Source organism: Tachyglossus aculeatus, chromosome 18, assembly GCF_015852505.1.
Source record: "Tachyglossus aculeatus isolate mTacAcu1 chromosome 18, mTacAcu1.pri, whole genome shotgun sequence".
Classification (NCBI taxonomy): domain Eukaryota; kingdom Metazoa; phylum Chordata; class Mammalia; order Monotremata; family Tachyglossidae; genus Tachyglossus; species Tachyglossus aculeatus.
The window spans coordinates 27,216,374-27,241,569 of NC_052083.1; the positions used below are offsets into that span (position 1 = coordinate 27,216,374).

The following is a 25,196-nucleotide window of genomic DNA, read 5'->3' on the forward strand; positions in this document are numbered from 1 at the left end:
ATACTGTTTATGAGGCAGTAACTGTAGAGAGAGATAAATGCTTTTGCTTTAAAATTTAATAGCTACAGAATTCTTTTATTACCAAATTCACATGCAGTCCCTAAAACTGTAATCTTAAAAATATTTATCTACTAGAGTTTTGGTACTACATCATTAAATTCAAAACTATGTTTATTTTTAATTGAAACCTATGGCAGAATGGTTTGGAATAGCATCAACAGGATATCTTTTAACTATCATTTTGCCTAACCATTAATCTACATCTAAATTATTTGAAAGTACAAATGAGGTTTCTACAGCTTGTTACAAACACATGGATGAACATTTCTGGAGGAATTAATTGAGGTTTTGAGGATTTTATTTAACTACATAATTCAGAGAATACCTGTGATCTATCTGGAAGTGGTGTGGTGATGCACAGAGTCCACATAGAGCCACTATTAATAATAATGATGATAATAATAATGGTATTTGTTAAGCACTTACTTTGTGCCAGACATTGTACTAAGCTCTGGGGTGGATACAAGCAAACTCTTTAGACTGTCAACACGTTGTGGCCCGGAAATGTGTCTAACCAAATTGAACTAAGCGCTGAGGTAGATAAAAGCTAGTTGCATTGGACACAGTCTCTGTCCCATACGGGGCTCACAGTCTTAACCCCATTTTGCAGATGGCGTAACTGAGGCCCAGAGAATTTCGCACAGCAGACAAGCGGTGGGGCCAGGATTAGAACCCAGGTCCTTCTGATTCCCAGGCTACTACTACTACTAGTCCCTGGCACATAATAAGCTCTTAACAAATACCACAGTTATTAGTAGTACTGGCCCTCTCTTCTCTTAGTGACCTCTGCTTCTTCTCAAGGTTCAACAGCCTTTTATGCCTCTCCCTTCGGCCTAGGTGTCCAAATGTTTTGAGAGGCATAGTGGTCTACAAGAAACAGCCCAAGCCTGGATGGGCTAATCTGGACTCTACCACTTGTCTGCTGTGTGACCTGAGGCAAGTCACCTGCCTTCTCTGTGCCTCAGTTCCTTCATCTGTAAAATGGGGATTAAGACTGTAAAATCCATGTGGGATGTGGACTGTGTCCAATCTGATTAGCTTGGATCTACTCCAGCGTTTAGTATGTTGCCTGGCACAGGGTCAGCATTTAACAAATTTTATAAAAAAAAAAAAAATCAGCAGGGCTTTGTTCCTGAATGCAAATAGCTCCACCTGATTTAGTAATTAGCTTTCATTCCCAGGTGATTCTGGCTAATGCAACTCCCAAGCAGCTGGTACCACAGGAATAAGTTTCCTATTTCCTCTTCAGTCCTAAATATTGTCATAATGACCATCTGCTAACAGTCTGTGAACAAGGAAGCTGTTGCAGCTGTTTGGGGCCAAGAATAGAGCAGGGTTTGTGGGACATTTTGGAGGAGTAATACATCAGAAAAAATGAAAGAGACATACAAATTCAAAGTGCTTTTATATCAGTTACCTGATTTTATTCTCAAAATTGGTTGTAATCTTTAGAGTCATCCTTGATTAAATACTACCACCACTGGTAAAATGTATAATTTTACTGGTGCTTAGTAATATTAACTCAGAGTCCTAAGGTAATTAATCAATTAATGGCATTTGTTGAGCACTTTGGACAAAGCAGTGTATTAAATACTTGGGACAGTAAATAATAATAATAATTGGGGTATTTGTTAAGTGCTCTTTATGTGTCAGGCACTGAACTACGTGCTGGGGTAGATATTAGCTAATCAGCTTGAACACAGTTGATATCCCACATGGTCCTCACAGTCTTAATCCCCATTTTACAGATGAGGTAACTGAGGTACAGAGACATGAAGTGACTTGCCCAAGGTCACACAGCAGGCAAGTGGCAGGGCGAGAATTAGAACCCAAGACCTTCTGACTTCCAAGCCTGTGCTCTATCCACTAGGCCACGCTGATGCAATCCCTGCCCTCAAAAGAGTTTTTGTAATAATAACTATTATGTTATTTGTTATAGTCTAGGGGAGGGGTTTATGCTAGCAATAGACACAGAAACTACAAGTTCATATTACAAATGTATTGTTATCTCCTCCTGCCTTCAGGACATCTCCATCTGGATGTCTGCCCGCCACCTAAAACTCAACATGTCCAAGACTGAACTCCTTGTCTTCCCTCCCAAACCTTGCCCTCTCCCTGACTTTCCCATCTCTGTTGACGGCACTACCATCCTTCCCATCTCACAAGCCCGCAACCTTGGTGTCATCCTCGACTCCGCTCTCCCATTCACCCCTCACATCCAAGCCGTCACCAAAACCTGCCAGTCTCAGCTCCGCAACATTGCCAAGATCCGCCCTTTCCTCTCCATCCAAACTGCTACGCTGCTCGTTCAAGCTCTCATCCTATCCCGTCTGGACTACTGCATCAGCCTTCTCTCTGATCTCCCATCCTCGTGTCTCTCCCCACTTCAATCCATACTTCATGCTGCTGCCCGGATTGTCTTTGTCCAGAAACGCTCTGGGCATGTTACTCCCCTCCTTCAAAAATCTCCAGTGGCTACCAATCAATCTGTGCATCAGGCAGAAACTCCTCACCCTCGGCTACAAGGCTCTCCATCACCTCACCCCCTCCTACCTCACCTCCCTTCTCTCCGTCTACAGCCCACCCCGCACCCTCCGCTCCTCTGCCGCTAATCTCCTCACCGTGCCTCGTTCTCGCCCTCCCTCTGCCCATCCGCCAAGCTAGCTCTCTTCCTCCCTTCAAGGCCCCACTGAGAGCTCACCTCCTCCAGGAGGCCTTCCGAGACTGAGCCCCTTCCTTCCTCTCCCCCTCATCATCCCCCTCATCTTACCTCCCTCCCTTCCCCACAGCACCTGTATATATGCATATATGTTTGTACATATTTATTACTCTATCTTACATGTACATATCTATTCTATTTATTTTATTTTGTTAGTATGTTTGGTTTTGTTCTCTGTCTCCCCCTTCTAGACTGTGAGCCCACTGTTGGGTAGGGACTGTCTCTATGTGTTGCCGACTTGTACTTCCCAAGCGCTTAGTACAGTGCTCTGCACACAGTAAGCGCTCAATAAATACGATTGATTTATTGATTGATATGAATTCTATAACTATTCTCCTCTGTATTTGACTAATGTATATTCTAGCTTTGCCAACAGTCTAGGAATTCCCATTAATTGCCACAGTTGACCTCTTTGGACCTCTAATGCCTATAATGTAAGGGAAAAGGGATACATGAGCCAGGGATTTGGGAGGTATACAAAATAATGAATCTCCATTCTAACCAGCCTACTTTCCAGAAGTGAGGGACCCCCCCCCCCCCCCCCAACCTCACTCGCAGGAGCCCAATTCCAGGCACCTGAGCCACTTGCATTATGAAAAAAGTGGAGGCGCATGGCAGAACCTATTTCCTAATCAGCTACTAACCCTGGCCATGGAATTATTGCTAAAACAAAAAACATTAAGATAGCATATCCCTCTAGAACGTAAGCTTATTGTGGGCAGGGAATGTTTCTGTTTATTGTTCTATTTTACTCTCCCAAGCACTTAGAACAGTGCTGTGCACACACAGTAAGCGCTCAATACAGTTGAATGAACATCCAGTACACTACTCTAAATCACAGTTGAGTGATCAGAGTCCCACACACTGAGTTGGCAAGGGTGGAGACAATCTTCCTGTACCTCCCTTAGATGGTCACTTCATTATGGGCCAGGAATGGGTCTGCTAATTCTGCTGTATTGTACTCTTCCAATCACTTAGAACAGTGTTCTGCACATAGTAAGCACTCAACAAATACCACCATCAACAAATACCACCATCAAATACCACTGATTACTTGAGGGGCCAGTGGAAGACATTGCTTTGTCTTCCCAAGATTGACAAGTAATTTCCAAGATTGACAAATAAAAAATATTGCTGATCATCGAGAAAATTCTGAAATACTGAAAAGGGGCTGAAGATGAGTGGTAAATGGTGATGTGGACACACACACGGGGAGAGAGGGAAGAAGGGAGAGAGAAGGAGAGAGGAGAGGAGAGGAGAGGAGAGGAGAGGAGAGGAGAGGAGAGGAGAGGAGAGGAGAGGAGAGGAGAGGAGAGGAGAGGAGAGGAGGAGGAGAGGAGGAGGAGAGGAGGAGGAGAGGAGGAGGAGAGGAGGAGGAGAGGAGGAGGAGAGGAGGAGGAGAGGAGGAGGAGAGGAGGAGGAGAGGAGGAGGAGAGGAGGAGGAGAGGAGGAGGAGAGGAGAGGAGAGGAGAGGAGAGGAGAGAGAGAGAGACTGTGAGCCCACTGTTGGGTAGGGACTGTCTCTATATGTTGCCAACTTGTACTTCCCAAGCGCTTAGTACAGTGCTCTGCACACAGTAAGCGCTCAATAAATATGATTGATGATGATGATGATGATGGATTACAATAGAATTGAAGGTGGTTATCAAGTTAAGATCCAAGAGTTCAACTTGGGAAGGGAGACCATATTTTTCATTGCACTGGGTAAATTACTGATGGACTGTGATTAGACTGAGAGACTGATAAAGATTGAGTGACAGAAAGCTAAAGCAGAAAAAGAAAATCTATCCTCTGAAGTCTTCTGACTTCTTGTGAACAAGTATTGGAGCAATTTATTCTAAAGTCATTTCACCAGTGTTTCAAAAAGTAGACAATCGACCAAAGATGGGCAAATGTTTTGCTGAATTGATCAAAATTTCTCACAAACATCAAGGTAAACTATACACTTTGTTCTTCATAAAGGAAAGCTTGTTTCTTCAAGATAATGAATTTTACCCATGGTTAACAGTTTGAAAAGTGATTATACTGTCCTCTGGTAGATTCAATTACTTTATTCCTTATCATTGTTCACATTATAAAGAGTACTGAAACAAAACAGGTTTCTGTGCTAGAAGAATTAAGAAATTAATTTGAAACAATGTTGGAATTTACCAGCAAGTCCAAAGGTAAAAGTTTAAACTATATACAAAATGGAATTTTGCTTCAGTTTATGGTTGGGGGTGGGGCTTAATTTAGTGAAAATTGAGTATTGGGCACAGTAAGCACTGAACTAAACACTTGGGAAAGTAACAATGTCAGTAGATACAATCCTAAATCTTACAATCTATCTGGGAAGACAGATGCTAAAATAAATTACATTCAGGAGGAAGTAACAGTTTAAAAATACATACATGATGGCACTCTAATGGGAATTTATACTCAAATGGAAATTATTATCATTATGTCTTCTCCCTGACTCTCCATTCACTGTAATATTAATAATAATTATGGTATTTTTTAAGTGCTTACTATGTGTCAGGCACTCTACTAAGCACTGGGGTGGATACTGGTCAAATCGGGATGGACACAGTCCTTGTCCCACATGAGGTTCACAATCAGTCCCCATTTTACAGATGAGGTAACAGAGGCACAGAGAAGTGACGTGAGTACGCTCCCTGTCTCACTAACCCATAGCCTTGGCACTATCCTCAACTCATCTCTCACATTCAATCTGTCACCAAATTCTGTAGACTCAACCTTCACAACATCGCTAAAATCCACCCTTTCCCCTCCATCCAGAATAAAGTACAGAGAAACAGGAGGCAGGGAAGTCAGCAAGGAAGCTAAGTTTGAGGTGTCAGGAGGACATGCAAGTAGAGATGTCTTGAAGGTGGAAGAAAATGTGAAACTGCAGAGAGGTAGAGCAGTCAGGGCTGGAGATGCAGATTTGGGAACATCTACATAGAGGTGGTAGGTGAAGCCATGGGAATGAATGAGTTTCTCCAAGGGAGTAGGTGTAGATGGAGAATAGAAGAGGACCCAGAACTGAACCTTTAAGGGACACCCACAGTTAGGGTGGACTGGGAATGAGTGGCCAGAGAGATAGGAGGAGAAGCAAGAGAGGGCAGTGTCAATGAAGCTGAAGTTGAAAAATATTTCCAGGAAAAGCGGGTGGACTGCAGTGCCAAAGGCAGCTGAGAGGTCGAAGAGGATCAGGATGGAGTAGAGGCAAGAAAGGAGATCACTGGTGACGTTTGAAAGGGTGGTCTCTGTGGAGTGAAGGGGACAGAAGCCAGATTGGAGGGGGTCAAAGAGAGAATTGGAGGAGAGGAACTTGAGATAGTGGGAGTTTGGAGATGAATTGTAGGAGGGAGGTGGGGCGATAACCAGAGGGAGCAGTGGTGTCAAGGAAGGGATTTTTTAGGCTAGGGGAGACATGAGCATGTTTGAAAGCAGTGAGGAAGAAGCCATTGTAAACAGTTGAAGATGGAAGTCAGGGAGGGAAGAAGGGAGGATCAAGGATTTTGACAAGAGGTGAAGAGATGGAGACAGATGCGCAGGTGGAGGGGGTGGATTTGGGGAGAAGGCAGGAGATCGCCTCTCGAGATACTCCTGGGAAAGATGGGAGAGTTGAAGAAGGGGCCAGAGGAGGGAGGAACTGGAGAGGAGCAGGGGAGTTTTTAAGGAAATCAAGCCTGGTAATTTCAATTTTCTCAATAAAAGTAGGTAGCCAGGTCATTGGGGCAAGAGATGGGAAGGAGGAAGAGGTATAGGAGTTTGAGGAGGGAGTTAAATGTCTGGCTCCCCGTTAGACTGTAAGCTCTTTGTGGCCAAGCGATTAGTACAGTGGTCTGCACAGTGTAAGCGCTCAGTAAACACTAGCAATTAATTAACTTTTCTCTGAATTAAGTCTTTCCCACCTGCATAGAACTGACAGACAGTTCCACAAAGACTTCCCCAAATTAAATCTGTTACGCTCGTTTTGGTATCACGAAGATGGGGAAATGTTTTCCTGATTTAAATAGAAATCATTATAAAATGATATTTACGATACTAAGCCCAGCTCCACATTATGAATGCCTCTCAGTCAAATCAACATATAAATAATGCATAAAATCATCCTCTTCTTAGCATTTACACTGGATATACTATTTTATAAATGCAATAACCCAAGTATTTTTTTTTCCTAAGAGATTGCTCTATTTCTCAGGTGATTAATAGTGCTTGCTGTCAGTCTTTTGGCTCCTATTTCCTCCCAAAGTGTGAAATAATCATCAAGATATGTGTTTTCTGTCAGAGTTTATTGCTTATTTGAAATACTACCTTTAAAATGAACTGCTTTTAATATGATATATTTATCCAGGGGTACTTTTGATAGTTTAGGTAAAACTAGAGCAGCAAAAATGAGCATTTTATTCTTTTGATTTAACTAATTTAAAAAATTTTTCATTAATTTGCTGTGATAGTATCTCATGTTTTTTCTCTATAGATGCTATTCTAAGAGTTTACTACACCCAACATATATTAATACACTGACACATTTTAATGGTTTCACAATCAGAATCCTATTCAATTTAAAATAATTTCATTTTGAGATTACTTGAAGTTTAAAATCAAATCCAAAATCTCCCTGAAGAATTCTGAAGATAATCTGGGACTAAAATATAACAATAATTATCAATCAATTCATGGTATTTAATGAGTACTTAATGTGTGCAGAGCACTATACTAAGCACTTGGGAGAGGAAGCAGTATGATGGAGTGGATAGAACACAGGTCTGGGAGTCAGAAGGTCATGGGTTTTAATCCCAGCTCCATCACTTGTCTGCTGTGTGGCCTTGGGAAATTCACTTCACTTCTCTGTGCCTCAGTTACCTCATCTGTAAAATGGGGATAAGGACTGTGAGCCCATGAAGGACAGGAACTGTGTCCAACCCTATTTCCTTGTGTCCACCTTAGAACTTAGTACAGTACCTGGCACACTGTAATCACTTGACAAATACCTCAATTATTATTATTATTATTGTTATAATAGTTAGTAGACACATTCCTTGCCCCCAGTGAGCCTGCTAACCACTGTTACCTTGGCATTATCCTTGAGTCCTCTCTCTCATTCAATGTCACTAAATCCTGTCAATTGAACCATCATGATATCACTAAAATCTGCCCTTTCCTCTCCATCCAAACTGCTACCACATTAATCCAAGCATTTATCCTATCCTGCCTTGTTTACTGTATCAGCCTCCTTGCGGACCTCCCTGCCTCCTGTCTCTCCCCACTCCAATCCATACTTCACTCTGCTGTCCGGATCATTTTTCTACAAAAAAGTACAGGCCATGTTTCCCCACTCCTCGAGAACCTGGTCCAGTGTTCAAACTTCCGCTTCAAATAGAAACTCTTTACCATCGTTTCAAAGCATTCAATCACCTTGCCCCTCCTACCTTACCTCACTGTTCTCCTATCAATCAGATTTATTGAGCTCTTACTGTCTGTAGAAAACCATACTAAGCGCTTGGGCGACTGCAACACAATATAACAGACACATTCCTACTACACACTCCTACTACAAGCCAGCCCACACGCTTCACTCCTCTAATGCCAATCTACTCACTATAACGCCATCTCCTCTATCTCTCTGCCGACCTCACACCTGCGACCTACCTAGATCACCTTCTCTCTTCTTACCCAACAGACAATAATTCTCCCCACCCTCAAGATTTTATTAAAAGCACATCTCCTCCAAGGGGCCTTCCCAGACTAAGCCCTCATTACCTCTTCTCCCACTCCCTTCTGCATCACCCTTGCATTTGAATTTGTATTTATTATTCACCCCATTCTCAGCCTCACAGCACTTAGGTACATTTATTTACTTACTTCAATGTCTGTCTCCCCGTCTAGACCATAAACTCGTTGTGGAAAGGGAACCTATCAACTCTGTTATATGGTACTCTCCTAAGTGCTTAGTACAGTGTTAGAAATACAGTAAGCGTCGAATAAATATGATTGATCACTGGGGTATATAAACCGCAACCAGGTAAGAGAAAGTTCCTGTCCCACATGCAGCTCAAATCTAAAGGGAAGAGAATTTTCTCCCTATTTTACACATGAGGAAACTGAGTAAAGGTAAAGGACTTATCCATAATCACACAGCTGGCAGGCTTAGAACCCATGTCTCCTATCTCTCTCTCTCTTGCCCTGTGGAGTTGTCACTAGACTATCCCGCTTTCCAATATATTTATATTCCTCTAAGCTCTCTGGATCCACTACCAGAATGACTGCAGATGGAGGTGGGGCGTTCTGGGAGAGATGTGTTCATGGAATCGCTATGGGTCGGATACAACTTGATGGCATAAAACAAAAATATCCTGCATTTTGGTTGAATATGTGTTCCACTTAAATATACTTGGCTAATAACGACTTTAGCCTAAATGCATTAATTAGAAGGCATTTAAACCAATCCAAATATAATTAACATTTTATGGCCAAAACCCTGCAGTGAAATTCTCTCAAATGGACTGATATGCATTACTGTATAACTTGTCACAGAGAGAACACTGTATGTGTGTATATATGTTTTAAGGGGATAGAGTGTGAGAGTGTGTGTGTGTGTGTGTGTGAGAGAGAGAGAGAGAGAGAGAGAGAGAGAGAGAGAGAGAGAGAGAGAGAGAGAGAGAGAGAGAGAGAGAGAGAGAGAGAGAGAGAGAGAGAGAGAGAGAGAGAGAGAGAGAGAGAGAGAGAGAGAGAGAGAGAGAGAGAGAGAATGAACATGCTGAATGTTTAAAGGTGATAATACTGATGGTTGTTCTGTAGCTATGTGTGTGAATCTGGCTGAAGAGAAGCAGCATGGCCTAGTGGAAAGAGCACGGGCCCGGAAGTCAGAGGACCTAGGTTCTCATTCCAGATCCAGCTCTTCTCTGCTGTGTGGCCTCGGGCAAGTCACTTAACTTGTCTGGGCCTCAGTTACCTCACCTGCAAAATGGGGATTAAGACTGTGAGCTCCTTGTAAGGCAGGGACTGTATGCGACCCAATTATCTTGTATCTATCCCAGCAGTTAGTACAGTGTTTGGCACATAGTAAGCACTTAACAAATACCATTTTTTTAAAAAAAAGAGGTAGCAAGAGCAGAATAGTAATCTTTCCATCACTGAGTGGGTGTTCTGGCTGTTGCCCGTACTCCTGGAATAGTTTTTGACTCTGCCTCAGGTTATTGAGGCTTTGGACAGTCCAGCAATCTATTTTGGTTCTGCGGTCCATCAATCTAGGTCCACCCTTCAAGGGAACATAAAAAAAAAAGTGAACAAACAACATAGCCTCACCTTTTTGGCAGTCTTTCCATATAATTTTTCTGGTATTCTCATATTGTGTATTCATCCAAGTAAGTAGGAACTTTTCAGGTGGAGAATATATGTTACTAGATAATGTATCTGGATTAATCCCCAGCATGCTTGTTACATCATCTGCACTAGACTTATTACTGCAATTGGATGGGGATACACGGCAAAGTATTAGCACCTGGAATGAGGAGAAAAAAAGGTTACCATTTAATGAACAATAATAAAGGACAAGATTATTGTATTATTTTAGTAATTTGAATCTCTTCTCAGGGTCGCACCTGGAGAGTTCCAAGTACTCTACCAGTCTCAACTATGGGAAGGAGAGTCAAGCAAAGGCCTACCCATTCCATTTCTAGCTTGGGCATTGGCTAGCGAGTGGAAGGCAATCTGCTAAAAGTCAAAACTTGCCCATGTTGGGCAGCAGCAGCAGGGGAGAGAGTCGAGGGTGGAGACTCTCCTTCTAGACTGTGAGCCCACTGTTGGGGAGGGACCGTCTCTATATGTTGCCAACTTGTACTTCCCAAGCGCTTAGTACAGTGCTGTGCATACGATTGACGATTGATGAATGAATGACTCAAATTTACTGCACGGAACGAGGCAATGGCAAACCACTTCTGGATTTTTACCAGGAAAACTCTATGGATACACTACCAGAACAATCTTTTAGACTGTGAGCCCACTGTTGGGTAGGGACTGTCTCTATATGTTGCCAACTTGTACTTCCCAAGCGCTTAGTACAGTGCTCTGCACACAGTAAGCGCTCAATAAATACGATTGATGATGATGATGATTGCAGATGGAGGTGGGGAGTTCTGGGAGAGATGTGCCCATGGCATTGCTGTGGTTCAGAAACAACTCCACAGCATAAGATGAGACAAGTCATTTGAATAGTAAAAATCACAATGTTTTTCAAAAGACTTGCTGCAGTTTGCAAAGAATAATCATACCAAAATCGGTGGTATTTATTAAGCGTTAAGTATCAAACACTGTACTAGGCACTGGGGCAGATGTAATACAATCAGAGCTGACAGTCCTTAACCACATGATGTTCACAGTCTAAGGGAAAACAGAAATTTAATCCCCATTTTATTCATATCAATCTTTGCCTCCCTCTCTAGGCTGTAAACTCGTTACGGGCAGGGAATGTATCTGCTATCTCTGCTGTATTGTACTCTCCCAAGTTCTTAGGACAGTGCTCAGCACATAGGAATCGCTCAGTAAATACCATCGATTGATTGACTGAGTCAGAAACAGGTGAGATGAGAACACACCCCAAGTAGGCTAGCTTGAGAGGAACAAAGAGTATGAGCTGGAGTTTAGTGGAAGAAGAGAGTGGGATAGTGGCTTAGCCAGTGAGTGATGGGCTCCATTTTATGGACTGCATGATCAAAGAGAAGTAAGAGAAGCAGAAGCATGAAAAGGAGACTGGTTAAAGCGATCATGGTTTTACAACAAATTTCTCATTTTTATGAGAAGAACAGGTGCAGGGTGGGGGGGAGAGGTGTCCCAATACGTGACCCTAAACAGAAATTTACCTTATATGTCTGAAGTAACACATCTGTCCAAACATGTCTGCTCAGGGTCTCAAATTCCCTGTCATCTACCACAAAATAATATTTCTGCTCAGTTATATGAGCACTTTTCTCCGATCCTGTAGTTCTGTTGCCCTTAAAGAGACAAAAGTGAAAATGACGATGGTATTTTTTCAGCACTTAACTACTTTGCTAACATTGTACTAGGCGCTGGGGGCAGATACGTGATCATCAGATCAGATTTTTGCTTCCCCAGATGAGGCTCACTATGGGGGCAGGAGAACAGCCATTTAAACCCCAATTTACAATTAATCCATCAATCGATGGAATTGATTGTGCATTTACTGTGAGCAGATCAGTCAGTGAATCCACTGCATTTACTGAGTGCTTACTGTGTGCACAGCATTTTACTAAGCACTTGGGAGGACACAATATAACAGATTTGGTAGACGTGTTCCCTGATCAGTGGCAGAGCCGGTATTAGAACCCACAACCTCTGACTCTCAAGCCGTGCTCTTTCCACTGACCCACGCTGCCTCTCTAGAAAGTGGAAGAGTAGGAAGTGGAGCTTGGGGGATTTATGTCCCTTCGAGAAGTTTCTCTGAAAATGGGAGTTTTCCTCCATCAAAAGGGTCTTCAGGATGGGAAGTCACTTCACTTCTCTGTGCCTCAGTTCCTTCATCCGTAAAATGGGGATGAAGACTGTGAGCCCCATGAGGGACAAACCTAATAACCTTGTATCCCCCCAGCGCTTAGAACAGTGCTTCGCACATAGTAAGCGCTTAACAAATACCAAAATTATTATTATTATTACTCCAGTGAGTTCCCCAGAATGAGTGATTTCACTGCACAATTTAAAATATGTTTTAATTTAGCACAGGACCGTTTTTGCAAAATCGTTATCATTCTTGCGCATCCCTGGCCTTCACAAGCCACGAGGGTTAACCAAGAAACCGGAGAAAATATCTTCTGAAAAACTAAGGCCTGTTCTCCCTACGAAACTAAAAGAACATGTAGGCAAGGAGCCTCCCATATTGCTCTGGACTATACTGCCACCACCTGGCTATCTACTGCTATAAAGGGAGTAAAAGGGTTGTTTCTCCTGTCTTCAATTTAAGAGTTCCTAAATATCCCCTTGCCAAATTGTTGCATTAACAGTATTTGCTACTAATCTGTCTTTCTTCAAGATTGGGGAAGAATATAATTATATCACAGTGCATTCTTCAAGATTGGGGAAGGATATAATTATATCACGGTGCATTTTACACTTGCATTTTGAAAACTGACTCAAAGACCACAGACTAAAAAGCCATTAGACTGCAAACAGCCCCTGTCCCAGCTGGGGCTCACGGTCTTAATCCCTGTTTCACAGATTCATCTGTCTTCTGACGCAGTGAAAGTCGGCTACCATACTGTGGAACCTCTCGACTCAATATGAATGTTTTCATTTTTTATGGTACTTGGTAAGCACTTACTATGTGCGACTGTGTATTACTAGTATTACTATGTATTACTTAGTACTACTTTACTAAGCGCTGGGATAAATACAAACTAACCAAGTTGGACACAGTCCCTGTCCTACATGGGGCTCACAGTCTAGGCATAGTAGATGGAGCACGGGCCTGGGAGTCAGAAGGTAATGGGTTCTAATTCCAGCTCCACCACTTGTCTGCTGTGTTACCTTGGGTAAGTCATTTCATTTCCCTTTGCCTTCGCTATTTCATCTGTAAAATGGGGATTGAGACTGTGAGCCCCACAAGGGATAGGGAATGTTTCCAATTCGATTTTCTTCTATCCACTCCCAATGTTTAGTACAGTGCCCAGAACACAGTAAATCCTTAATACAATAATTAGTATTATCATTATTATTAATCCCTATTTTACAGATGAAGTAACTGAGGTCCAGAGAAGTGAAGTGACTTAACCAAGGTCATACAGCAGATAAATTGGATGAGCTGGGATTAGAGCGCAGGTCCTTCTGACTCTCAGGTCCATGTTCTACCCACTAGGCAAAGCTACTTCTCTCTTGTCATATAATTATATCAATCAACTACAGTTATTAGCTCACAATTTTGGTTAATTTGGGAAAAAAATAGGGTATTTGATCTGTTAAAGAATCAGTCCCACATTTATAACTTTGTTACAATGAGAAAATTGGTTCTGACTATGTCTCAATTGAAGACACAGTTTTCAGGAGTCGCTTCTGTCATAAATCCAAGGATGGCCTATAAACTCCTTGAAGAGATAATCGCCTTTAAAGATTAGAGGACAATACAGTTTTTCCATTCTTTTAGCCATCAACTGAAGCAGCATGACTTAGTGAAAAGGGTATGAGCCTGCGGGGCCCAAGGACCTGGTTTCTAATCCTGCCTCCACCACTTGTCTGCTGGGTGACCTTGGGCAAGTCACTTCATTTCTCTGTGCCTCAGTTACCTAATCTGCAAAATGGGGTTTAAGGCTGTGAGCCTCATGGGAGACGTGGAGTGTGTCCAACCTGATTAGCTTGTATCTACCCCAGAGAACAGTGCCTGAGACATAGTAAGTGCTTAACAAATGCCATTAAAATAAACCACAAAAACCTCCCACTCACTGATGATTCTCCATCCCTTCTTTTTAATTCTCCACATCCCTTTAACTCGCTGGTTTTCATCACAGAAACTGAAACAGGGAAGAGTTCATTCACAGTACTCTTCATTTTTGATCATTTTTTCCCCATATAAGTTTCTCCTGCTCACAACCTCAGGAGGGGGTAATTTTTCTATGGAAACAATCTATTTTCTATAACAGTGAAAATTCCACTTACTCTCAGTCCAGCCCACTTCTTGTAATCCTGTGGTTCAAGCAGAAATTCAGGTAGAACGTAAGGGAGAAATGCTCCTTGGACTCTAAAACCAAAGCAAATGAGGCATGTAAATATCAACAGCACCAAGCTTTTATAAAGAAAAATGGCTTTTACTAAAAACTTTAACTAAAATTTTCACTAAAAATTTCACTAAAGTTGGCTGTAGTTGGACCTCATATTTTTCAAGGACACTATTGCCTTTTGAAAAGCCTTCCTTTAACAGGAATCATCTAAATATTCATCTGAAAAGTAGAGAAGCAGTGTGGCTCAGTGGAAAGAGCATGGGCTTTGGAGTCAGAGGTCAGGGGTTCAAATCCAGGATCCACCACTTGTCAGCTGTGTGATTTTGGACAAGTCACTTCACTTCTCTTTGCCTCAGTTCCCTCATCCGTCATATGGGGATTAAGACTGTGAGCCCAACCTGATCACCTTGTAACTTCCCCAGCACTTACAACAGTGCTTGGCACATAGTAAGCACTTAAATACCAATATTATTATTATTATAAATTATTATTATTTATATTATTATAAAATTGTTAATCTGGAGAAGTAACACTATACCTATAAGGGAAAACAGATAAAAAGTGAAAATTCATTCATTCAACCATATTTCATTCAATCATATTTATTGAGTGCTTACTGTGTGCAGAGCACTGTACTAAGCACTTGGACAGTACAATTCAGCAACAAAGAGAGACAATCCCAGCCCACACCGGGTTTACAGTCTAGAAGGGAGGAGACAGACATCAAAACAAGTAAAACAGACATCAATATAAATAAATAGAATTATAGATATATATATATTTACATAAGTGCTATGGGACGGGGTGGGAGAAAGAGCAAAGGGAGCGAGTCTAGGTGATGCAGAAGGGAGGTGGAGCTGATGAAAAGGGGGGCTTAGTCTGGGAAGAGAGCCGATAACTTTGACCATCCACAGGATGTTTGATTTCATATGTATTCTTAAACTGAATTGAGAATTAGTCACACTATAGTTTCCTTTAGTTATAGTATATGCTTCCATCAGAGTACTTTTGATAGTAGTAGCCCGTAGGAAGCATTTTTAATCTGGCCTGCAAAATTTGATTTGGTCCCGAGAAATAGCCTGGCCTGATGAAGGAACATAGGACTGTAAGCTCATTGTGGACAGGGATTGTATCTAGCAACTCTGTTATATTGTCCTCTCCTAAGCTCTTACAGTGATCAGCATGCAGTGAGCGCTCAACAAATACCTCTGATTGATAGGCCTGGGAGTCAAGAGATTTGGGTTCTAATACCAGCTCTGACATATCACTTTCACCCCACCCTCAGCTCTGGAGCACTGATGTTCATATCCATAATTTATTCTAATGTCTCTCTCCCCCTCTAGGCTGTAAGCTCATGTTTTGTAAATGGTATTTGATAAGCACATACCATGTGCTAGGCACCATAGCAAGTGTAGTAGATAGAGCACGGGCCTGGGTGTCAGAAGATCATGGGTTCTAATCCTGGCTCTGCCACTTGTCTGCTGTGTGACCTTGGGCAAGTCTCTTCTCTTCCTTGAGGCCTCAGTTCCCTCATGTAAAATGGGGATTGAGACTGTGAGCCCCACGTGGGACAGGGACTCTGTCCAGCTTGATTTGCTTGTATTCACCCCAGTGCTTAGTGCCCGGCCCATAGTAAGCACTTAAATTCCATCATTATTATTATACAAGCTAATCAGGTTGAACACGGTCCATGTCCCACTTTGGGCTCACAGTCATAATCCCTATTTTACAGATGAGGTAACAGAGAAGTGACTTGCACAAGGTCACAGAGCAGACAATTTTCAGAGCTGGGATTAGAACCCAGGTCCTTCTGATTCCTAGGCCTGGACTCTACCCTCTAGACCACACTGTTTCTTTTTGACTCCTTGTGGGCAGGGAATGTGTCTACCAACTCCATTATATTGTCCTCTCCCATGTGCTTAGTACCATGCTCTGCACACAGTAAGTGTTCAATAAATATGATTTTGAGGCTACCCATTCATTTCATTCTCCCGAGACTATGGATATCAGGATCAAAAATGTGAGCACATCTTGAATTAATGAACCAGTTTTATTAACCACATTGGCATTTTCTAGATGTTAAGGATTTTTATCACACGCAATATGGCCTAAGAGGGCTCTATTTGCTGCTAAAAGAAATAAATCTGGGCAACCTGCCTTTACTGCAGGAATTGCTCTTCCACACCAGACACAAAACACCAAAACAGAAACCACTCATATCAACATCAAAGCCACTGGGCTCACAGCCAACAATAATGTTATAATAATAGCACAACAATCAAGGTACTAAGGAACTCAATGATGCTCTCTCCGAGTTTGGCTTTTCACCTGGAGCGTAATCACGCTCCCCTCAAGGGTGTGAACCCTGTGAGCTCACTGTGGGCAGAGAATGTGTCTGTTGTTGTATTGTACTCTCCCAAGTGCTTAGTACAGTGCTTTGCACACAATAAATGCTCAGTAAATGTGATTAAATGAACTGAATGAACCACTGAAAACTGTGCAGCTGAGAGCTATTTCAAAAACAATCAATAGTATTTAGTGAGTGCTTACTATGTGCAGAGCACTATACTAAACACTTGGGAGATTAATAATAATAATAACAATAATAATGGTATTTGTTAAGCGCTTACTATGTGCCAAGCACTGTTTCTAAGTACTGGGGTAGATACAAAGTAATCAGGTTGTCCCACGTGGGGCTCACAATCTTAACTCCCATTTTAGAGATGAGGTAACTGAGGCATAGAGAAGTTAAGTCCCTTGCCCAAAGTCACACAGCTGACAAGCGGCGGAGCGGAATTAGAACCTACGTCCTCGGATTCCCAATCCCTTTCTCTTTCCACTGAGCCATGCTGCTTCTTAAAATACAAAAAACAGAATTATCAGACACTGCATAACATCACAACACTGCCTAATAGGCTTTAAAGGGCTAAAAAAAAAAAAAGGATCTGATGTTCTAAGTAAATTTGTTTTTTCACTTAATGTGCAACCCCCACAGAACATAATTGATCAGACCTCTAAAAATTCTACTGTGCTTCTCATTAAAACAAAAAACCTCCTGTTTCCTTCCATGTTCAGAAATATTTTCAGAGTACTTGTCATTTGAAACTAATTAGTGGTATGCTCACTTTTTTTTTCATGAATATCTGATTTGCTTTAAAGGGAAACTCCTCTCCGGTATGAGAGACATCTCAAGTCCTGGCACATGCACCAACCCCATGAGCAATGGGGTACATCAACCCAATAGTATTGACACCCATAATAATAATAATGACGGCATTTGTTAAGCGCTTACTATGTGCCAAGCCCTGTTCTAAGTGCCGGGGTAAATACAAGGTGACCAGGTTGTCCCACGTGGGGCTCACGGTCATAATTCCCCATTTTACAGATGAGGTAACTGAGGCACAGAGAAGTTAAGTGACTTGCCCAAGGTCACCCAGCAGACAAGCAGCGGAGGCAGGATTAGAATCCACGGCCTCTGACTCCCAAGCCCGTGCTTTTGCCACTAGGCCATGCTGCTTCTCTGCTGGGATGAAACCACTAGCTTCATCTCTTTTGGGACAGAATGGACAATCATGGCTGTTTCTCTCACCTCTTCTCACTATCATGTGTTGCTTGTTTTTATGGTATTTGTTAGGTACTGTACTAAGAGCTCAGGAGAATACAATACGACATAATTAGTAGACGCTTTCCCTGCCCACATGAGCTTGTGGTCTAGAGGGGAGACAGACATTATGAGGAATAAATAGGTCATTTATAATATATAATTTAAAGATATGTACACCGTGCTATGGGGTTGGGGTGAATATCAAATGGTCAAAGGTCACGATATTTACACCTGCACTAGAGAATTGTCCTTATTTCTGGTCCCCACCTGCTCCTAGGCAATTATTTTATTGGAGTGGAAAGTGTATGTGTGGGTGTGCCTGTCACCCACCCCCCTGTCCCTGAAACACTATGGCATAGTGGACAGAGCACGGGCCTGGGAGTCTACTGTGTGACCCTGGAGAAATCATTTTACTTCTCTAGGCCTCAGTGACCTCATCTGTAAAATGGGGATTGAGACTGTGAGCCCCATGTGGGACACAAACTGTGTCCAACCCAATTTGCTTGCATCTACCCCAGCGCTTAGTACAGTTCTTGCCACATAATAAGAACTTAAATACCACAATTATTATCATCTCTCTCTGTTTCTATATCTCTGTCTCCCTTTCCTTCATTCCCCTCCTCTGCTTCCCCGTAATAGGAAGCTTTTTCCTGCTTTCTGGAAAGAAAGCAACCTTGGCTTCACAGGCTCCGTCCTCTCCTGGTTCTCCTCATCTCTCTGGCCATTAATTCTCAGTCTCTTTTGCAGGCTCCTCCTCCCCCTCCCATCCCCTTACTGTAGGGGCTCCTCAAGGGTCAGTTCTTGGTCACCTTCTGTTCTCTATCTACACTCACACTCCCTTGGTGAACTCATTTGCTCCCACGGCTTCAACTGTCATCTCTATGCTGATGACACCCAAATCTACATCTCTGCCCCTGCTCTCTCTCCCTCCCTTCAAGCTCGTGTCTCCTCCTGCCTTCAAGACATCTCCATCTGGATGTATGCCCACCATCTAAAACTCAATACGTCCAAGACTGAACTCCTTATCTTCCCTCCCAAACCCTGCCCTCTCCCTGACTTTCCCATCACTGTTGATGGCACTACCATCCTTCCCATCTCACAAGCCCGCAAACTTGGTGTCATCCTCTACTCCGCTCTCTCGTTCATCCCTCACATCCAATCTGTCACCAAAACCTGCTGGTCTTATCTCCGCAACATCGTCAAAATCTGCCCTTTCCTCTCCATCCAAACCACTACCCGGCTGGTTCAATCTCTCATCCTATCCTGACTGGATTACTGCATCAGCCTCATCTCCGATCTCCCATCCTCCTGTCTCTCCCCACTTCAATCTATACTTCACGCTGCTGCCTGGATCGTCTTTGTGAAGAAATGCTCTGGGCATGTTACTCCTCTCCTCAAAAATCTCCAGTGGCTACCAATCAACCTACGCATCAGGCAAAAACTCCTCACTCTCGGCTTCAAGGCTCTCCATCACCTCACCCCCTCCTACCTCACCTCCCTTCTTTCCTTCTATAGCCCAGCCCGCACCCTCTGCTCCTCTGACACTAACCTCTTCACTGTGCCTCGTTCTCGCCTGTCCCACCGTCGACCCCCGGCCCACGTCCTCCCCCTGGCCTGGAATGCCCTCCCTCTGCACATCCGCCAAGCTAGCTCTCTTCCTCCCTTCAAAGCCCTACTGAGAGCTCACCTCCTCCAGGAGGCCTTCCCAGACTGAGCCACCTCCTTCCTCCCCCCCCTCCCCCTCCCCATCCCCCGCGCCTTACCTCCTTCCCCTCCCCACAGCACCTGTATATATGTTTGTACATATTTATTACTCTATTTATTGTACTTGTACATTTTTACTATTCTATTTATTTAATTTTGTTAATATGTTTTATTTTGTTGTCTGTCTCCCCCTTCTAGACTGTGAGCCCACTGTTGGGTAGGGACCATCTCTATATGTTGCCAACTTGTACTTCAAGTGCTTAGTACAGTGCTCTGCACACAGTAAGTGCTCGATAAATACGATTGAATGAATGAATGAATTAATTTGCCTATTTTTAAGATCAGTAATGGAGTCTGTAAGGTGTCCTTAGACTAACACTTAAACTCGAATTGATATCTGGAATTGATTTAATGCATGTCTCCCCCATTAGAATTTAAGCTCCTTGAAGGCAGAAAGCTTGTCAATTACCTCTATTGAACTCTCCCAGCTCTTAGGATTGATTACATACAGTAGATGCTCAATCAATATTTATCAATCATTATCGATTGAGTGGTTGATTGAGGTTCCCAGATAAATGGAATCCGTGTTTAATCAGTATTTCAATTGGAAAAGCTACAAAAAAGAGGTTCAAATGGACAAAAGCTTAGCTCTGTCCCTGTGGTGGACATAGTTTTCTACTCCTGGAAGTGAAGGCAAATTCTTCCCCAAAAGCCCTAAAGCCTTCTTGGAAACATAGGTAAGAAGCCCCTTGGCTTTTTGGGTCCTATAATTCCACATGTAATTTTCACGACAGAATATTCTTACTTGAGAAAGGTGAGGAGGGTCCGGTGCTGCGAATGGAGTTGTCTCACTCGTTCGGAATCATCATAGGGTATCGACTGACTTGCTGAAATTCCAGGAAGCATCTGACCACTCAAATAGAGCAGCATGTCATAAATAGTTTTATTGTATTTGGCGAAGTTGTCCTGCTTGTGACCCTTTTTGTCTGATGAAGCGAACTGGAGTTTATACACATCGCTGAAAAATGCAGAATGTTGTAAGATACCTTTATCTTACACTTAGAGCCAGCCCTAATCTAATAACAGGAAGATGGTTTCAGAGTAAGAGAGAGCAAGAAAGCGAGAGAGTATCGACAGTTTCAAGAGAAGAGCAGTAGAGATAGAGGGAATGGGGAAGGCAAGATCAGCAAAAATGTTGGGGGGAAAACTATAAGGAGAAGGTGAGAGATGGTAGTGTTTACAGGAAAAAGGAGGAATAAAATGTCACAGTTGTGCCCCTTGCCTTACCTAATTTTGAAAATATTTGAATTATTTTACAATGGCTTTTCTTAGTATTAAATGGCCTTTCATGTATGTTATACTGCTTACAAATATTCATAAATTTGGCCCAAATTATCCTTATGTAAAGTATTGATTTACTTTATATAACTAAAAAAGACTTGAATATGTTGAGACTACCCTGACTTGCTAAAAGATTAATTACAATGTTCTTCAACAGAAAACATATTTTCTTTTGCATTATGCATTTTAATCTACTTAAAGACTGCCTACTGACTTCTTTCAAACACCTGTTTGAAAGTCGTTATCAAAATGTTTCTAGTTGGTTGCAGAATTCCTGAAATATTGGCCACTTGTCTGCTGTGTAATCTTGGACAAGTTACTTAACTTCTCTGTGCCTCAGTTTCCTCATCTGTGAAATAGGGATTAAGTCTGTAAGCCCTATGTGGAAAGGGAACTGCACCCAACCTGGTTATCCTGAATTTACCCCAGTACATATTCTTTGGATATTATTTCCGTTTACATAGATTTGGCTTATAGATTATGAGACACATTAAATACCTGCAATGGACTCTCTGTAGACAGGGTTTGTAAAACCATACTGGGAACTATTAATTGCCTAACAAATACAGGAAGAAAAAAATCATATTATTTTTACCTTCTCAGAGACTGTGGAATAGAAATAGGGTTAGGTCCCTTAGGCCAGCCAAAAAGGCTAAACCAGGTTTGCACTGCATTGACAACTTTTTGAAAGTAAATATATTCCTCTGTGTCCTCGTGAGGAAAATAAAACTGTCTTTGTTTCTCTGTTCTATCCATTCCTGGATCTCGACCATCTTCCTTACTGAGCCTTCTGCTTTCCACAACTCTGTCGCTCATCTGAACGTATGTGCATGTTGTACTCTCAGCACCTAAAAGTTCATAAGGGATGGTTAATATATAGTTCTCTTCCTATCTCCCTGCCACTCATTCTCAGTCTCTTTTGGGGGCTTCTCCTCTGCCTCACACCTCCAAACTCTGGGGGGTCCCTCAAGGTTCAGTTCTGGGTCCCCTTCTATTCTCCATCTACACCCACTCCCTTGGAGAACTCATTCACTCCCATTGCTTCAACTGCCACCTCTATGAGGATGATTTCCAAACCTATATCTCCAGGCCTGATCCCTCTTCACAGTCTCAGATTTCCTCCTGCCTTCACAACATCTCTATTTGGATGCCCTGCCATCACCTCAAACTGAACATGTCCAAAATGTCTTCCCACCCAAACCCTGTCCTTCCCATCACTGAAGATGGCACCACCATCCTTCTTGCCTTACAAGCCCGTAATCTTGGCATTATCTTTGACTCCTCTCTTACTCAACTCACATATTCAATCTATCACTAAATCCTGTTGGTTCAACCTTCATAATACTAAAATTCACCCTTTCCTCACCATCCAAACAGCTACAACATTGCTCCAAGCACTTATCTTATTCCACCTTGATTACCATATCAGCCTTCTTGCTGACCTCCCAGCCTCTCATTTCTCCCTACTTCAGTCAACACTTCACTCTGCTGCCCAGACCATTTTGCTACAAAGATGTTCAGTCCATGTTTCCCTGCTCTTCAAGAACCTGCAGTGGTTGTCCACCCACCTCTGCAAACAGAAACTCCTTACCATTGGCTTTAAAGCAGTCCATCACCTTGCCCCTTCTTACCTCACCTCAACCCTCCTACTACAAACCCAGCCCACACATTTCACTCCTCTAATGCCAACCTACTCACTCTACCTCAGTTTCATCTATCTCACTGCTGACTTCCCACCTACATCCTGCCTCTTGCCTGGAATGCCCTCCCTCTTCATATCTGACAATGACTCTCCCGACCTTCAAAGCCTCATTAAAGACATCTCCTCCAAGAGGCCTTCCCTAACTAAGCCCTCATTTCCTTTTGCCTTCTCTGTAGCCCTGACTTGCTCTCTTTATTCACCCCCATTCTCAGCCCTACAGCACTTATGTCCTTATCCATACATTTATTTACATTAATGTCTGTCTAGACCATAAGCTCGCTGTGGGAAGGGAATATGTCTGTTATATTGTTATACTGTACTCTCCTAAAAGCTTAGTATGGTGCTCTGCACACAGTAAGCATTCAATACGACTGATTGACTTTTCCACCATCTCTAAAAATATTTTTCATCTCTTGAGTGCAATTTTTAGCCTACTTGAAAAGTGGTCAAGAGCAGAAAATTTGGCAGAAATAAAGAAAGCACTAAACATTTCTGAATTACAATATTCAACTCAAAATAGTCCAACGAAAGCATTCCTGATTGAGTGTTCCCAATTATAGTTGAAGCGTCTGACCGATTAGAAACGTTTTTGGATCTGACCCAATCAAGCGTTTTCCAAAGTTGTGACCCAATTAATGACTTTAAAGGTGGCCCTTGATTAAAAATGTTTTCTGTTTTTGTACACAGTTTCCAGTGCAACTTTCTCTAGACTTGCTAGTAATGGGTTGCCAAATGTCACCCGTTTCTTATCAATTGTGAGTCACTAGCAGCCTGACCACTCCAGAAGTGTTCAGATTTGCCTTCTAGGCTTACAAGGCCTAAGACTCATAAATCTTGTCATCCTAAGACTTGTAGGCTTTCAGGTCGACTGCTCAGCATGAAGGACTCAATGAGAGGTGACTGAAGAACTCTTTCTGATTCCCACTGATGCCATTCCTGGATAACTTTCTTGAATTGCATTTGATTATATCCCAGGTCTTTCTGTATGTTGCTATATAGATGCTGGATGCTATTTTCTCTCCCAGAAAATAGGCGGACCTAGCAGCTATAGTGGGATTTAACCAGTCAGTCAATAAATCATTTTTATCGAGCGCTTACCATGTACTGGGCACTGTACTAAGTGCTTGGGAGAGAATGACACAACACTATACCAGAGCCTTTCCCTGACCAGAGTGAGTTTACAGTCTACAGGCAGTTCACCTTCCCCTTCCTCTTGCTTAAGAGGGAATGTTCTCTTGGTTAGAATGAAGGACACTCCTTCAAACTTTTAGAGTAATTTGTTTTCACTTGTAAACAACACAGTTCATTCATGGGTTGTTTTCTTTGTTAAAATGCAGGTGCTATTAGGATACTGGTTCAGACTGCTTTATAATATTTTGTTTTCCGTTGTAGACAAAGCAAGCAATTCAAGGATTGCTTTCTTTGTTAAAATGCATGTGTTATTTGGACACTGGTTCCAACAGCTTTGGAGGATTTTGTTTTCACTTGCAACAAAGCTGTTAATTCACAGGTTTTCCTGAGTTGAGAAGAACTGAGGATAGAAAGGGGAGGAACTCAATTCTGAAAGCCCTTTGCCCTATTGATATAGAAATTATTACAAAGTATGCAGAAGATTTAACAATGACTGGCAAAATTCCAATGATTCCTAAATCAATACTCATGTAATTACCTGAAAATCCTAGAAAACTAATTTATTAATTCTAATGAATGTATTGAGTGCTTATTGTGTGCAGAGCACAATACAACGATAAACAGATACATTCCCTGCCCATAGTGAGCTTACAGTCTGGGAGTGGGAGGGGAGACAGATATTAATATAAATAAATAAATAAGATCAAATAAAATGAGAAAACATATCTGTTTAATAGTACCTCAGCGTAAAGATGAAATTGGAGAAAGTTAAAAACACACTAGAAAAATTACTTTGCCAAATAATATTATTTGGGCATGATTTCAAGGTGTATAGATTTGGTTTATAACATATGAGATACGTTCATAAATACCTGCAATGGACTCTTCGTAGACAGAGCTTGTAAGATCATATTGAGAACTAGAAGCAGTACTAGTGGAGACAGTACTTGGAGTGTAAAACTGATGCAAAGCAGCCTCTTCTAGATTGAAAGATGTTCCATTCTGATCTGAAAGATGATACAGAATAATAATAATGATAACAACAACAGTGGCACTTGTTAAGTGCTTACTATATGTCAAGCACTGTTCTAAATGCTGGAGTAGAAGCAGCGTGGCTTTGTGCATGGAGCACAGACCTGGGAATCAAAATACTCCATATCCATTAGGATATTATTACTATCCCCACTTGATATCTAGTTTTCATGCTATTATTTTTCAGGGTGA

At 42.1% G+C, this 25,196-nt stretch overlaps 1 protein-coding gene and 1 non-coding gene across 2 annotated transcripts in view; one reads left to right on the top strand and one right to left on the bottom strand.

Moving 5' to 3' along the window:
- The window catches only part of CFAP47 (cilia and flagella associated protein 47), a 271,714-nt gene that overhangs the window by 174,283 nt on the left and 72,235 nt on the right, over positions 1–25,196 (bottom strand). The window contains exons 28-33 of the mRNA XM_038760124.1: positions 24,845–24,979; positions 21,735–21,987; positions 20,604–20,816; positions 14,429–14,510; positions 11,629–11,760; positions 10,076–10,271 (exon numbers count right to left, since the gene is read on the bottom strand). Coding sequence (XP_038616052.1) covers positions 10,076–10,271; positions 11,629–11,760; positions 14,429–14,510; positions 20,604–20,816; positions 21,735–21,987; positions 24,845–24,979 — 1,011 coding nt within the window. The remainder of the gene's footprint in view (positions 1–10,075; positions 10,272–11,628; positions 11,761–14,428; positions 14,511–20,603; positions 20,817–21,734; positions 21,988–24,844; positions 24,980–25,196) is intronic.
- Positions 10,354–10,491, top strand: LOC119940445. Its single transcript, XR_005454922.1, has one exon. It is a non-coding gene; the product is annotated as a small nucleolar RNA SNORA7 (small nucleolar RNA).